At 35.4% G+C, this 14498-nt stretch overlaps 1 protein-coding gene across 2 annotated transcripts; it reads left to right on the top strand.

Moving 5' to 3' along the window:
• The first annotated feature begins 482 nt into the window (after nt 1-482).
• Nucleotides 483-12039, top strand: LOC112771698 (uncharacterized). Of its 2 annotated transcripts, none has more exons than XM_025816508.3 (5): nt 483-605; nt 811-895; nt 9023-9615; nt 10859-11034; nt 11129-12039. In XM_025816508.3, the coding sequence occupies exons 2-5, from the start codon at nt 874-876 to the stop codon at nt 11580-11582; spliced, it is 1245 nt and encodes a 414-aa protein (XP_025672293.1). In that variant the 5' UTR covers nt 483-605; nt 811-873; the 3' UTR covers nt 11583-12039. The 2 variants fall into 2 exon arrangements, with proteins under 2 accessions (XP_025672293.1, XP_025672292.1); XM_025816507.3 differs by having other exon boundaries at nt 560-665.
• The last annotated feature ends 2459 nt before the right edge of the window (nt 12040-14498 follow it).

Below are 14498 nucleotides of genomic sequence, written 5' to 3' on the forward strand. Positions count from 1 at the left end.
TAATTTTGATATATTAATAATTTAAAATATTTTATATACTTATTTAATTATATTTATTTTTTTAGATAATAATCAATGTGATTAATATAGAAGAGAGTTATTTTTGTGTGACATCTAGCAATTGGGTGTGTAAAAATAACTATGCATAAAAATTAAATGAAACTAAATTATATTCTAAAAGATAAGGAATTTATGTTGAGAAAATATTCAGTTTGGTCCATGAAATTACATTCGAATTTTAATTTAGTCCTTGAAATTTCAGTTATCTCAATTTAGTCTTTAAACTTTTTAATTGATTCTGTGATGAAAACTATTACAGAGGCTAACATAATTAAAATTTAAAAAAATTAAAAATTAAATTGAGACAATTAAAATTTAAAAGACTAAATTGAAGTTCGAATATATCTTGAAAAATAAATCGAGTATTTTTCTCAACTTATATTGGTTTTATAATTTTTTGAAGTACCAAATGGAAATAATAAAAGTAACTCGATTTACTGATTCGTGGGCCTGGGCGCCTCGCTCATCTTCCCGGAAAGCTTTTAACATACGGTGTCCCTACCAAACAAGTTAACTAAGCGGAGTTTGGATATAAAATCTTATAGGTAATTTCTCTCTAACCCCTTCTCCCTCTCTCTCTCTTCGCTTTGTCTCTCTACAACCAGGTTCTCTCATCTCTCACTCTACGCCTGTGTGTTCTTTCTTTTCTCGCGTTTTCTCTTTGGTTTTCACTCGCTTTTCTGTGTTCGCATGGAAACTGTGATTGTTGTTTCAACTCGAATTTATTTATTTCTTTTTTGTCCGGTTCAGGGGGGATTTTCTTGTAGGAGGATCTCATGTACTCGCTGGTGGATCTCAACTATATTCACGATCATGATGGCCCTTGAAAAATCAGGTGCGTTTTAATTTTTCTGTTTTTGTCGTTTACCTCCTAATGAAAATTGTGTTTGATTTCATATATTTTGATTTGATTTAATTTAGTTTTGATTCTGCTTAGTGGCAATTTTTCGTTCTATTCGGTTTTAGGTTTTGATCGTGTACGTTTTTTTTCTTTTTCTTTTTCTTTTTTTGGTGTTTGATTGCAGGCGCATTTTTGTTTGCGCTTCGTTTTCTTCTTGTGGAAATTTTTGTTGAGTGGTCTGGTCAGTGCTTGTTTTATGCTGGTTCAATTTGGTTTGATCACGGGTTTGGAGAGAGAGTTGTGTGAATGTGGGTTTGAATGAGCGGTTTGCATCTGAATATACAGGTTTATCTGTGATCGTGTTGTAGATTTAGCATTTTTGCCTATTGAGGCTGTTTCAGTAAGGATGGTAAGTGGGTAGCTTCTTGGAGAATGAGTTGAATGGAGGCTGGGTTTGATAGATGCTGTGGAGCTGATCTGTTAATAAATAAGAGTTTAAGGGTCGGAATGGACCTTGCAGGGAAACCTGTATCTGTGAAGGGAATGTTTGGAAAGAAGGGGGAAAAAAAGGGGGGGGGGGTTGTACATCTGCCAAAATTTGAACTCAGATTCATTTCCTTAAGTTAGAGGCTTGGTCTCAATGAGGAGATGTTATAAGCAAATCATCATTCTCTAACAATCCTGAATTCCAAAAGATAATTGTCAGTTTGCACTTTGCAGACAGTGTAATATATGATAAATGAGTAGGTTCAATACTTCATGTTTTAAAGAGATGGGAGCTCTTCTTACCATTGTATAGGTTTTAATTATTCATCTATTCTGTAAGTTCTTATAGTTCCACTCATTTTTTAAAAAGTCCTGTAGTTTAAGAATTTGTAGTCATATCCCTAGTTCCTCACATCGAACAAAAATTTGTAATCCATTACAAAAACATTAAATTAAACAGAATGTCCTTTTAATTGTACATTCCAGTATATTTGTGTTTCACAATTTCAAAGGATCACTGTATACATCACAATACTCCAATTAACTTGGGCTTCCACAAGGCCTAGGATCAAGGGCGTTAGCTTTTGCTGGAGCAATGAGCACCTCGCTTCCTCTAAAAATACCCGCTTGAGGTTCACCTCTACAACTTTGCATTGGTCTTGGAGAACAAGATGATGAGAAGGATTTGTGATGAGGACCTACATTCTTCCATGAAGACACTTTCAATCTAAGTTCCCTAAGAATTGGACGAAGAGGACTTGAAGAAGATTCATGGTGCATTGCTTGCGACCACATTTAGATTTAGTCCACCTAGGGCTGAGTGGGAATCCCCACTGCATGTTTTAGCTTCCTTAATGGAAGCACTACCGGATAACCATTTTAGTATCAACAGCGTCAAGTCTAGCTATGAGTAGTTGGAATGGATCGAAGACTTATTGAAATGGTTCATTTCTTAGCAATGTGATGTGTTTCTTAGGTTGACGTGGATGATGGTAACGTTTCTTCGAGCTTGTGTATTGATCTTGGCAAGTCATATGTTTCATATGTCTCTCTTCTGCGCTTAATTTATTATTTGCAATCATAATCAATCACTCTTTGAGGTGAATTGAGATTTGAGGGAAAGCTTTCCATAAGCCAAAGCTTAATTCAATTATTTTAGATGGCCATATGCAATTGGATAGATGGCTGGACTAGCAAGCGCTTTCATGTGTGAGGGAGGAGATAGCAAGCCCTCCTATAGATCAGGTTGATTGGCGTATGGGTGTACCATTACAATCTAGATTGTTTGATGTGTGATGCACCACATTGGGAATGTGCTCATAATCCATTTAATCAAGCTTTTTTGGGATCTAATCAATTTTTTTTTAAACTATAGGGACCTATTTAAAACTCAATTAAAGTTATAGAGAGCTATCAATTGAATCTATTAATTATTCTTGATGCATGTTGCATCAAATAAGCGATATGATGAATAATGATAACATTGATAAAATGAAGATTGTCGAGTTCAAAGACCTTCACATAAATTATGTGTTATCATTGACATCGTGCGTTAAATGCTCTATTCCACAAGTATGTTGCAACAATCGTATTGAATATCTCTTTGAATCCTATTTCTTGAATGTAAATGGTTGAACGTTTGAACCTAATTGTAAATCATTGCCTTTCTGACTTTCAGTTCAGATGTTCACTCTGACTTAATGGCTAGTTTTAATTGGTGTTTATTTGTCTTCTTGTGCAAGGGGAAACAGATGCCTTGTTGTTTGTTTTATGATTTGGGTCACCATAGCTTGTCCTCCTCTCCTCAATTAACAGGATGTTGCAGGAGTGTATCTTCATATTATGCATCCTGTTACATTGGGACTTTACATTAGTGTGATGCTGAATGTACTAGAATTTTATTGTCACGTGGCTTAGAACATTTGAAGCCACATGAATTTTAAGGATAGATTTTTATGTCAGTATGAGTGTTATGCAATATGCATTGAGATCTGCCATATTGCCGTATATAGTTTTCACTCTCAAATTCAATATAATTTCAAGCTTCAGTCTCAAAATGAATGACCACTAATTTTGATTTCATGTTTTTGTATCTTCTCTTTATTAGTCTTTCTTGTTTGTTTAGTACTGTTTCATCATATATTGTACATTTTAAAGTATTGTCAAATGATAATATAATGTAGCTACAATGATTACTAGTGGCTTAATAGGCACCATTATTCTTGTTAAGTTGTCTTTTATCTTTTGGAGTAATAGCACAACTGCACAAGTAGGTCTCTAAAGAAGTTTGCAATGGATTTATAGACCCCTAAGAAAAAAGGGTACCAAGTAAGTCCTGAGGAATTTTGTGATGGATTTGTAGGTTTTTGAGGAAAAAAATACCAAGTAAGTCCTTGAAGAATACTAGACACGTTTCGTCCTTCTATTATTCTGCTGTCCCATTTTGTCAAGGACCTATAAGTCCAACGGTGCAAGTCTTCAGGAATATACTTGGCACTTTTTTCCCTCTAGGATCTATTAGTCCATCACAAAATTCTCCATTAACCTACTTGTCCTATTACTCTATTTTTTTGCATGATTAATAGGAAATTTTCTTTATAAATTTTGATATGTTTGAAAAGGTACACCAACTATTCAATATACTCAATACAATATCACATCAGTAAACACCTCTTAAGAGTTGGATTGAGTTAACCATTGTTGCAAAAATGGAGACCAAACCTTAGTGGGAAACTGTGGCTGCAAATAAAAACTGCTCACAATTGGGAACTTAATTACCTTCCTTTGCATTTGTAATCCCTTTAGAAATTGTTTTAGAAGGTTAATAATGCGGAAAAAGAAGTCGAAAATAATGGAAAATGGACCTGAAGTGGAATAGTCAGTTGGCAAAATTTATCCTCTTCCTTGAGAGACTAGAATGCTATGTTTTATAGATAAATCTTTTGATTGTTTTGCTCTTGTATAGAGAAACTCTTATCCTCTTGCTTTTATTATTCATTTCTTTTAAAATGATTATTTTTATCCAAAAAACTTAAAATAAAAATTTCCCTCAATGAAGTAACTACCTCTATTACTAAATGATTTACCTACTATGGAGTTTTTATAGTTTCTCTCAATTTTCCTTTGGTTCTTATAGGCTAAAATTTATAATCATGTATCTATAATGCATACAATTCAAGTTACAAAAGTGTGAGGTCAAACAGAGTATTGCTTGAGTAGTGTTAGGTTGACATAACAGGAATCCTTTTAGTTTATTTAGTTGGAGCCCTAATATAACTAATGATGGGTGATGCATTCCAAAAGTACCTCCATTAATTTTAGTTGCATCTATAGTTCTACACAATCACATTTTACCCCTTCACTCCATATATATCATGGCCAATCCCTAAGTGGTGTTCAGTTAAGGTTATTTTGGGTCCAGAAGAAATTCATCTCAGGATTGTATGATTGTATCAGTCATTTTATTAAAAGAGCAAAGTGTACCTTTTTTGTTCTTGATGTTTTTGAGAAGTTTCAAAATTATCCTTGCATATATTTGATTCAATTTGACTCATAATATATGAAATGAGTTTCAATTCTACTGTCATTGTTGATTTTTTGATGGTGAATAGGTAGCCAAACTTTATTTTTTCAATTCCCCCCTACTCCTTCCTTAATCTTCCTCACTTCCTCAACAACACCAGTGCTGCCACCAAGACTGGAGTCGCTAGCACCAACCAATGCTGTGACTACCATGAGCAAATTGTCAAGCCACCACTTCGTTCCCTTCTCTCACTCAACCACAAACCTCTTCCTTTTCCCTTTTTTTGAAACAGAAGTGGCACCACTACTGCTGCTCTCCGACGCCAGTTTGATCATGCCCAAGATCCTTCTTCCAAAGTGCACCGTATCAGTTGTGCTCCATCTTTGTTTCTACCATGTCGACACGGGTGCATCATTTTGCATAAGGAGAAGGCTATTTTGGTCGACGATGTGAGTTGTGTGGAGGACAAGGAAGATATGAACCCTATGGCTGGTTACAATTGTGTTGCAGAACCTGGGAAGCTTGTGGTGGTGGAATCTAATGTTTTGGGGAGGGTGAGACATGAATTTGGGGAGAGACCTTCTAAGGTGCTGGAGGCAATTCTTAACTGATAGGGAAAACATATTGCTCTTATAGGGTCATGAACACAAGCAGATCGAATAGATGTTCTTGATCATTACCTATTGGGAAGAGAGCTATAAACCAAAGCTAAAGCTTTCTTCCTCCTCTGAGGTCACTTTCATTGATAGAGGAGGTGCGGGCTCTTACAATGCCTTTTCTTGACATCATCAGTCATTTCGTCTCGATCGAGCTTCAATCCTCCTCACTTCCTCTACCTTTTGCCTTTTGTCTATCTTCCATTTGATCCACCTTACTAATTAGATGCTCTGCCAATCTTCTCCCTACATGTCCAAACTACCTAAGATGAGATTTTTCTATCTTTCCAACACTAGGCTCTCTTATATTTTTGTTTCTTATTTGGTCTATAGTTGTTTGGCTACTCATCCATCTAAGCATCATATTTGTCACATTAAGTTTATGTTTATGCTTATCCTTTGCTGTCTAACACTTCTTTTCATATAACATAGCTGGTCCAATGGTAGTGATACAATTTAAGCATAAGTTTTAAGGTACATGCTATGGTGCTTATGATATGGTGGCTATAGTGCCTAAAAAATGTTGCTAAAATTAAAATTTTTTTTACTATTTTACGCTTTTTTAATTTCAAAAAAATAAAAGAAAAAGTGTTACCAAAATGTAAAAAAATGACATCAATTTTAATAACACTTGTATAAGGCACTATAGACTCCACTATTTTAAGGTATTTTTTTGTTACATATAAAACCAGGTGCATTTTGCTCTTTGATTAACCGACTTGAATCCTAGGGTTTATAGCCCTCTTGATTTCTTCCGTATCTTGTATAATACTTGTAGGATACTTAAATCTTTACACTTGTAGTAAGGTGCTTTTTTCAATTTTCACTTCTGTATTACTGTTTTCCCTTCTTGTGGTGAACTTATATTCGATATGTTCTGTCTTAATACGGCTTATGCGCAAACCATTCACTTCTAAAGCTTTAAACCCGAAATCTAGCTTTTGATTTAAGTATTCACTTGATTCTCCCATAAGGACAATGTTATCGGTAAAAAGCATGTACGGGTTCTTGGATATGTTTAGTAACCAATTCCAAAATCGATGTGAAAAAATATGGGTTGAGATGATTGTTGATGTAGTCCTACAGCAATGGGGAATTTCTTTATCACACTACCTTAAGTCTACATACTAGTTGTAGCTCCATCTAAATATTCTTAATTGCACTAATATATGTAATCGTTACTCCCTTCTTTTCTAAGACCTTCCATAAGGTATCTTTATCTTGTGCCTATTCTAAGTTAATGAACATCATGGGTAGATTCTTTTGGTAACTCTGGTACCACTCTATCATTTTCCTTCAAGTATATAGCATCATTGGGGGGAGGATCTACCCAACATAAAATCAAACTAGTTCTTTGAAACTTGTGTATCTCCCTTATTCTTGTAGACATGAATCAAGATGCTCTTTTTCCACTTGTTGACATCTTGTTGGGCATTATAATCTCATTGGAAAGTTTTTTTTTAAATTTGGTTAAATTTGATAGCAATCTTAATGCGTAAAAATATAGAAACTTCTAACAGCATAAACTAAATTGTTAATTGTATCACTGAATCGCCGGGTATTAATGAGAAACTTTTAGTATGATTAGGACACATGTAGGGGCCAAAAAGTAGTCTTCACCTTTGTTTTCTTAGTTTCCCTTGTCGCTCAAAAGTAGAGTATGAGCTTTGGCACAACATTGTGACCTCCAGGATAGTAAAAGCAGTCTATTCACTTCTCAATGGTGAAGTTGCAAACATCTACTCTCCAATAGCTAACCAGGTGAGAGACTGACAGTTTGGTCTATTGGGCTACCCTTGTCACTCAACTTGTTACTCAATAGTATGGCTCTAAAAAGTAGAGAAATGTAGTAACTAGTAAGTTATTGCCTGAAAAAGCTAACAGAAAATTTTAACAAGGCATGCTTTGTTTTGGTATCTCAACTATCAGGTAGCGTTTGTTTTGAGATACTGAGACAGAGACTGGGAGACTGAGACTCAGTATCATATTTGTTAGTTTAGAGACTGGTACTAAAATTTCTGTCTTTGTCCCCAAAATTTCAGTATTTCAGTACTTCCAAAAAGTGGGGACACAGGGACTAAAATTTTTAGAGATGGAGACTGAAACTTTGGTAACATTTTATACCTAAAATACCTTCATTTCAATTAATTAATTCCAATTTTACCTTTTGTACAAATTAAATTAGAATTTCATTCTTGTTTCAATTTCTGTCTTTCACTTTGCACCAAACAGAATACTGAGATTTATTTCAATCTCTGTCTCTCAGTCTCAGTCTTTCTGTCTCTATCTCTCCACCAAATGCTACCTCAAGGAGTAATCACCACAACTTGAACTTATTACTTCTACCCAAATCTCGAATTCTCCATAAGCCCCATTTCTTTGTAGTCATTGTATAAATGTTTCTTTTGTTGCTTCTTCTAGAATTAGGCATTCTAATAATGGTCATAGATTTCTTCAGTGTTTATCTTAGTCTATTGTCCTTCCTTCCCATATACCGTGGCAATTCTGGCTATCAAGAGGTAGACTTTTGGAACTTCATTTTGGATGAATTATTATTGTATTGTGAATACTAGTGGATTGAAAGGCAGTTAAGTGGCTATCAGTCCATTGTCTTTGTTTTTTATTTTTAGTATAAACATTAAAATAATTATTTCATTTATTTTTCTGAAGCTAAAATAAAATTAAGAAAAGTAACATTCAGTTAGTGATTTATAGTAGCTAATGGTTAGTTATCTATATTTATATATAAATATAAATAAAAATATAGTGAGAGTTGATGAGTAATTATTAATTAATTACATATATAGATATTACTTACCAAATATAATTTTCTAATATATGTACAAATAAAGATATAGATATATGTGTAATTTGAAGAGTATTATTATTATTATTATTATTATTATTATTATTATTATTATTATTATTATCCATAAAGTAGTTGGGGTTGGAAGAGAAATTCTACGCATACTTTCTTGGAAATAATCAATTTACTATTTGCCTTGTCCTGGTATGAGAAAGCTCAGATTTTCTCGTAAATTTGAAGTTCAGTTTCCGTATATTTGTTTGTGACTAAATATCATTTCAAAAGGCTACTAGGTTTTATAGGTGACACCGCATAAATTTAGTAGTCTATCATTTCCATATGGAAGTGGTAATGGAAAGAAAACTAGCTAAATAGCATGTTGGTTTGAATTTATCAGATATATCTTAGTTGACCAGATAGGCATGGATAATGACTTATTTCACAATGCTTTATTGATTTAATTGAAAATAAATTACCTAATGTTGATTTGCACCTAGCCATACACTTTCTCTAATCTGTTCCGTGTTGCGATTGTGAAACCTGGGTCCCTACTACCCTCTTTGTGGAAAAAATTGTTTCAGTCTCTGACCTTGTAGATAAAATGTTCTCATTTTGATCTTGTTTCTTTCGCTGCTTTTCTTTTTGTGCAGAACATATGCAAATAAACTGTGAGGCATCCCTCAAATGCCTCCAGGGCAAGGGTCCCCCTTGCAATTTTCAGTGTAATGGAAGTTCTATGGAAGGCTTGAAACAGCTTAAAAATGAGCCTGGTACTCATCCAGCTGGGGATGTTGCTGAACCTAATCGCTCTGTAGGCAGTGAGTTTCTTGATCCTTCCATTGAATTTCGTGGTAAACCTACTTATCACCATGACTATAGCACCTGGACAGCCTGCCATTATAATTCTCACAAGGTTCAGCAATGCCAAACGAATTCTTTTGAGGGCCATTTCTGTCCTTATCCTTTTGAGAGCCAGCTTCAGTATGTTCCATATAATATGGTTGCTCAGGGTTACCCACGGGAGCAATATCAAGAATTTCAGTATTTTGTTGTCATAGACTTTGAGGCTACCTGCGACAAGGATAAAAATCCCCACCCTCAAGAAATAATTGAATTTCCATCTGTCATAGTGAGTAGTGTCACTGGCCAGCTGGAAGCATGTTTCCAGACATATGTGAGGCCTACCTGCAATCAGCTGCTGAGTGATTTCTGCAAGGATCTGACTGGTATCCAGCAAATTCAGGTTTGTTAAGGCAAAACCCAGTCTTTACTTTCTGAAGGAAACAACAGAAAAGGGCAGGACAACCCACTATTTTGTCCTTGTGCTGTTGCGCATATAAACTATCCTGGTTTCTGTGATATTTGTAATTTGCAAATGGTGATTGCCTTTGCACAAATGTCAGTTTCTACAGTGATCCCTACCTATCTCGGTCACTATTAAATGGCTTCTGTGATTGTTAGCAAAAAGTGCATGGTTATTTGTTTTTTTTTTTTTGGGGAGAGAAGGGGGGGGGGAGAGATTTTTAATTGATGATTTGAGTTCTGGGTCTTCCTCTGTTAATTAAATCTACCAAAATTTACTTCTATCATATATGATTGTTGTCTGTTTATGCAACGTGTTAACTGGTTGACATGTAGGTGTCTCTTTCTGTTACTGTTAACAAGTTCAAATCTGACATTCTACCAACTAGTGTTTTACTTTTCTATGCAAACTGGGATCAACAGAGGGAAATGGTGAAAAAGAATCAGGTATAGGTGTGTTATTGGGTATTAGTGTTGGCGGAGGGGTATACACAATAGATCCTCCCAGTTCTCACCTGCATCCTTGATACTTCAATCTGGCCTACTAACCACTGTCTCCTGGTAATTCTAACTGACATCTCTTCTCACCCTTTTCCATCCTTAGCCAACTAGTTGGTTTAGCTTCGTGTTTAGTAAAGTGGACCTCACTAATATCTTGATCCCTCCATTGCTCTACTGGACCTTTCCTACAATCACTTTCTTAGTTCTCTCTATCACTTTTTATGTCATTAATTGGAAGAAAGTTGAAGTGACTAAATTGAAAGTGTAAAGATGTTGAAAACAAGGATGGTTAGAAATAGATGATCGTCTTCAGTCCAGTGATATTCGACAAGCTCCCTTTTAGTCCCTAAGTTTCAATTCTCTTCTTGTGGCTGATTCTCATCATTTGCATTGCTGTATCTTTAGCATCCAATGTGTATGTGTGATTGGATGATTGATATCCATTGAGTTTTACCTAATTAATTCATGTTTCATAAATGATGAACTGTTTTTACGTTTGCATTATGGGCTCAATGGCTGTAACACATAATAAGATGCATGCTAGATTGAACTTCATGAATATAAAGGTGGAAATCTTTATTTTAGTGTGTTCATATCCAATCATTAAATATTAGTTTCGCCTATATTTTGTCTGTCACTGTCTGTGTAGATTGTTAATTATATTTCTTATTGTCTGGGTTCAGGTGGACAGAGGTGTTACATTGAGTGAGGCTTTACTTAGGCATGACAAGTGGCTTGAGAAGAAGGGAATAAAGAACTCCAATTTTGCTGTGGTTACTTGGTCCAACTGGGATTGTCGGGTGATGCTCGAATCCGAGTGCCGATTCAAGAAAATAAGGAAGCCACCTTATTTCAACCGGTAAATATTGTAGTTCAGAAGTAAATATCTAACTATGTTTTATCAGAATTTGATTTTTCAGCTGACTTTTGTTTTGCTTCTTAACTTCTGTTAGCTGGATTAACTTGAGGATTCCTTTTCGTGAGGTCTTTGGTGCTGTGCGCTGCAATCTAAAGGAGGCTGTTGAAATAGCTGGCTTGGCCTGGCAGGGCCGTGCTCACTGTGGCCTTGATGATGCCAAAAATACTGCTCGTCTGCTGGCGCTACTCATGCACAGGGGTTTTAAGTTTTCCATTACCAATTCAATAATGTGGCAGACTGCAGACCGATCATTGGTATGGAAGCAGGCTCCTGAACAACCAACCATTTTCCCTTTTTGCCCCTACAAAGGAAGGGAAATGAATACCCCCATGATTCAGTATCACCCATACTGTTACTGCGGGGTAAAAAGCAGTAGGGGCATGATCAGGAAACCAGGGCCCAAGCAAGGGAGCCTTTTCTTTGGATGTGGAAATTGGACCACAACTAGAGGTGCTCGCTGCCATTACTTTGAATGGGCTTCTGCCTAACTGGCAGCACCTTCTGATCTATTATGATCAAATCATATGTTTTTCTTATATGTTCTATGTAAAAAAAGGGGGAAAAAGTATAAGGAAAAAGAAAAGAAAAGAAAAGAAAAAGAGCAAGTGGAAATGGGTTATGAAAGTAGTGGTGGTGTTACTAGTGGAAGCATGTACTCCTAGCTGCTTGGTGAGGTTTCTGCTTCATGGAAGTGTGGAGAAAATTAGTTGGCTCATTTGCTTACTATTGTGACTGCCAAACATCAAAGTAGTCTTAAGAAAAGAGGGAGCGTCAAAACTGTAAAGCTGACTTGTTGACTTGGGAAATGTGAGGAAAGGGTAGTAGTTAGGGTTGATGCTTTTACATGCCAAGGCATGCTAAGTTATGCATTAAATAATCCATGAAGGTAGTAGGACCGTTTGTTTCCTTGCTATAATGGAAAAATAGCTATATTTCCTGTGGCCATTTTGCTGCATATGTTACAGTCTAACTTCCACCATGTTAACTGCACCTGCACTGAACTAGGAAAGAGTAGCCGAGTGTAAGTTGCATCTTTCTTTTTGAGCAATGCAAGCATTTCTCCTTGCTTGTTAATTTTAGTATTTTATATGATAATAAATCATTCTTAAACTGAAGAGTAAAATAAGAGTGATCCCCAATTTGGTTCCCAGTAGGTTTTGCATCGGTAATCTTGTATTGTCCTCAAGGTTTCTAGCCATGCAAATTGTGGAACAATAGTTCTTCGGGATTTGAAAATGACAAGTTTATCTTTCACCATTTTTTCTTTTATCGGACAATTGCTTTACTTCTGATATTAGAGCACAGCTGTTTTTGAAGGAGGATTTGGTTGACTCATGATGTGTCTCCAAAGATGACATTCTTTGAAACAAGTGAGACCAGGGATACCACTAGTTTTGAGGTCTTTTAGGTTCAGCATTTTTTTCTTCCTCTTCCTCTCCATCCATAATTATTTCAGACTGCTCTAAGAAATCTATTAGAAATCTATTATAAATTTATAGTATAGAGTAAATATCTATTTTGGTCTTCAGAATTTTAGATAAGATATTTTAGTCCGCAAACAATTTTTATTTATTAAAAATCTTTGAGAATTACTCTCTTTGGATAGATTAGTTCTTGAGTTGCATTGAATCAATTTTTCAAGATGCGTATATCAAAAATTTTTTAGAGATCAATTTGGGTGTTTATTTTTATATATAAAAAGAAAGTCTAAAATAGTGTTATAGTGAAAGAATGACATGTAAGTTTTTAAATTTTATATAAAATTGTCATGTCCATTGCAACAATATAGAAAAAAAATATTTATTTTAGAACTACATTTATACTAATAACATCTATATAATTAATAGCATTAATATTATAATTTAACACACTAAATTATCTAATTCTACAAAAAAATATTATAGTATAAAGAATGTTGATTTATATCTATGGTCTAAATTCTAATATAGCATATTCTATTTGGAGAATAAATTTTATTTTATGAAATCTATTTATCTATCTATCAATCAATCAATTTATTTGATGTTATCATGATTGTGATGAAATTAAAAGAGAATTTGATGAGATCGAACCCAATGAAATATGACAATAATAAAAATCAAGGCTTCCACCACCTAGATCTAGAAAAGAAAAACATGTTAAAAGACTAGAATATTTTTTTTACATTGGCAACAACATCTGGGGCTCAACTGACTATATAAAGTGTACTCCAAAGTAAAAAAAATGATGGAGAAGTGTAACATTACCATTGCAAAATAGATGATAGATGCCTATGTGCCATTTAATGCAATTAATTCAACTTACTATCAACCAATGATTGATACTATTGCAAGTAGGGATGGCAAAATTCTCCGAGATGCGGGGATCCCTGCGGGGACTGCCTCGAATGGGGATCCGATTGTGGGAAATTTTTTCCGTGGGGATGGGGATGGGGGACAAAATTTCCCCGAAGCAGACGCGGGGACCCGAGCGGGGATCCCCGCCCCGTCCCCGCTATTCCCCGAAATTTATGAATTTCTTGAATTATCCTTAATAGTTTATTTCTCATATATGTTTTTTAGTCATTTTTCACACACACATATATATAGAAACCCAAAACTCCTAATCTTTATTTGCATAACCCTTCTTCAATTCAGAGATCCCTAAGGCTGTCCATACTCCATCCAACCTCTCTGCAGCCACCCCGTCGTCACCCTTCTCACCGCATCGTCACACCTCATCGTGCCATCACCCTTACCGCGTCGTAATTTCTATTTGGGGCATTCCTTTTCGTAACTCTGTCGTCGTATCCATTCTCTCCTCTATTTTCGCGTCTCCCACCTCGTCCACTGCTTTTTCCTTTGGCTCGTCGTTGCGTCCCCCATTGCGTTATTTCGAAAAAAGTCACCAACGTGTCATTTAGACTTTTTGTATAAAATCTTGCAGTTTTTGTATAAGATAGATACTTACAGCTCTATTCATATGAAAATTAATAATTAGTTAGAACTATTATGTAGATGGGGAATGGGGTCCCCGTGGGAAATGGGGTCCTGTGGAGAATGGGGAGCAAATCTGAGGGCGGGGATGGGGAGCAAGGAGGCATCCCCCGCCCCGGCCCTGCCCCATTGACATCCCTAATTGCAAGCATGGTGTAGGGTATAAGGGCCCAAATTATGCAAGAGTTTGTGGGTATTTGTTGAGTAAATTGGTTGAAAATCTGAAGAAAATGATTGAAGGTTATCGTGAGATTTGGAAGTAAATTGGATGTACTATCATGGTCAATGGATAGACTGATCGTCGTAGGCGCATATTAATTAATTAATTTTTTAGTTTATTGTCCTAAAATACTATTTTTCTAAAGTCAGTTGATACTTTTCGTGTCTCAAAAGCTGTTGATGCTTTGTTTAAGTTGTTTAGGGATATTA

Source organism: Arachis hypogaea, chromosome 18 (genome assembly GCF_003086295.3).
Source record: "Arachis hypogaea cultivar Tifrunner chromosome 18, arahy.Tifrunner.gnm2.J5K5, whole genome shotgun sequence".
Lineage (NCBI taxonomy): Eukaryota > Viridiplantae > Streptophyta > Magnoliopsida > Fabales > Fabaceae > Arachis > Arachis hypogaea.